This window comes from Arachis ipaensis, chromosome B04 (assembly GCF_000816755.2).
Source record: "Arachis ipaensis cultivar K30076 chromosome B04, Araip1.1, whole genome shotgun sequence".
In the NCBI taxonomy this organism is placed as follows: domain Eukaryota; kingdom Viridiplantae; phylum Streptophyta; class Magnoliopsida; order Fabales; family Fabaceae; genus Arachis; species Arachis ipaensis.
The window spans coordinates 108,366,176-108,367,020 of NC_029788.2; the positions used below are offsets into that span (position 1 = coordinate 108,366,176).

At 33.6% G+C, this 845-nt stretch overlaps 1 protein-coding gene across 1 annotated transcript in view; it reads right to left on the minus strand.

Annotated features, from left to right (window-relative positions):
- The window catches only part of LOC107637963 (protein LURP-one-related 15), a gene marked incomplete at its 5' end in the record, with an annotated part of 994 nt that extends 611 nt beyond the window's left edge, over positions 1-383 (minus strand). The window contains 1 exon segment of the mRNA XM_016341183.2: positions 162-383. Coding sequence (XP_016196669.1) covers positions 162-383 — 222 coding nt within the window.

The following is an 845-nucleotide window of genomic DNA, read 5'->3' on the forward strand; positions in this document are numbered from 1 at the left end:
TATCTTATTTATTAATTTTTTTTAATTATATTTTAAAATTATTTACACACTATTTTATCAATAATATCTTTTAAACAGTTTTTTTACGAGCGCCTGAATCTTTGTTCCATTAACCACCTATTTTTAATAAGTTTCTCTTAAGATAACGATCTAATAAAAACCTGGGCAACGACGGTGTCTGATTCGCCGATGCAAACAAGCCAAGATTGACCGAAGGAATTTTGTTTGAGAATCTTGAAGTCACAAACTTGTGTGGTGTTATTTGATAAGAAAACGCCCATGTTGGCTTTTAGCTGGAACGGTGGCGGTTGTCTCCGACTGAAAATCAAATCCCTTTGTTCCGTACTTTCACCTCTATATGCTTTCCAAATATCCTCACCTATCTGCACTCATTCACATCCAACATATTAAACACTCATCACTTTTAAAGATAAAAGGTGAAAAGGTGGGATTCACTTTTGTATTTGTGTCAAACTTCAAATTATAATAGTGAAAAAAAAAACTCCTTAAAGAGAAATTAATACAAGAAAAAGTGTTGTGTTCTGTTGGGAAAGAAAGAATATAAGCTCAAGTAGAGAAAGTCTAAACAAGAAAATGGCAGAGTTGTAATAAAAGTGTATTTGATGGATCGGAGAAATTATTACCTATCATCGCCGCCAAAAGTTACCTGCTTCGTGATTATAAGATCAACTTCATGGGGAAGACAGTACTGATGATTGATTATGGCTGTGGCAGAGGGTGGAGATGATGATGATGTTGGTGATTTTGACATGATAATAACAACGTTTGAGGTTCTATATATGAGTGGCACAAATTTGAGATATAATTGAATTGAATTGAGTTGG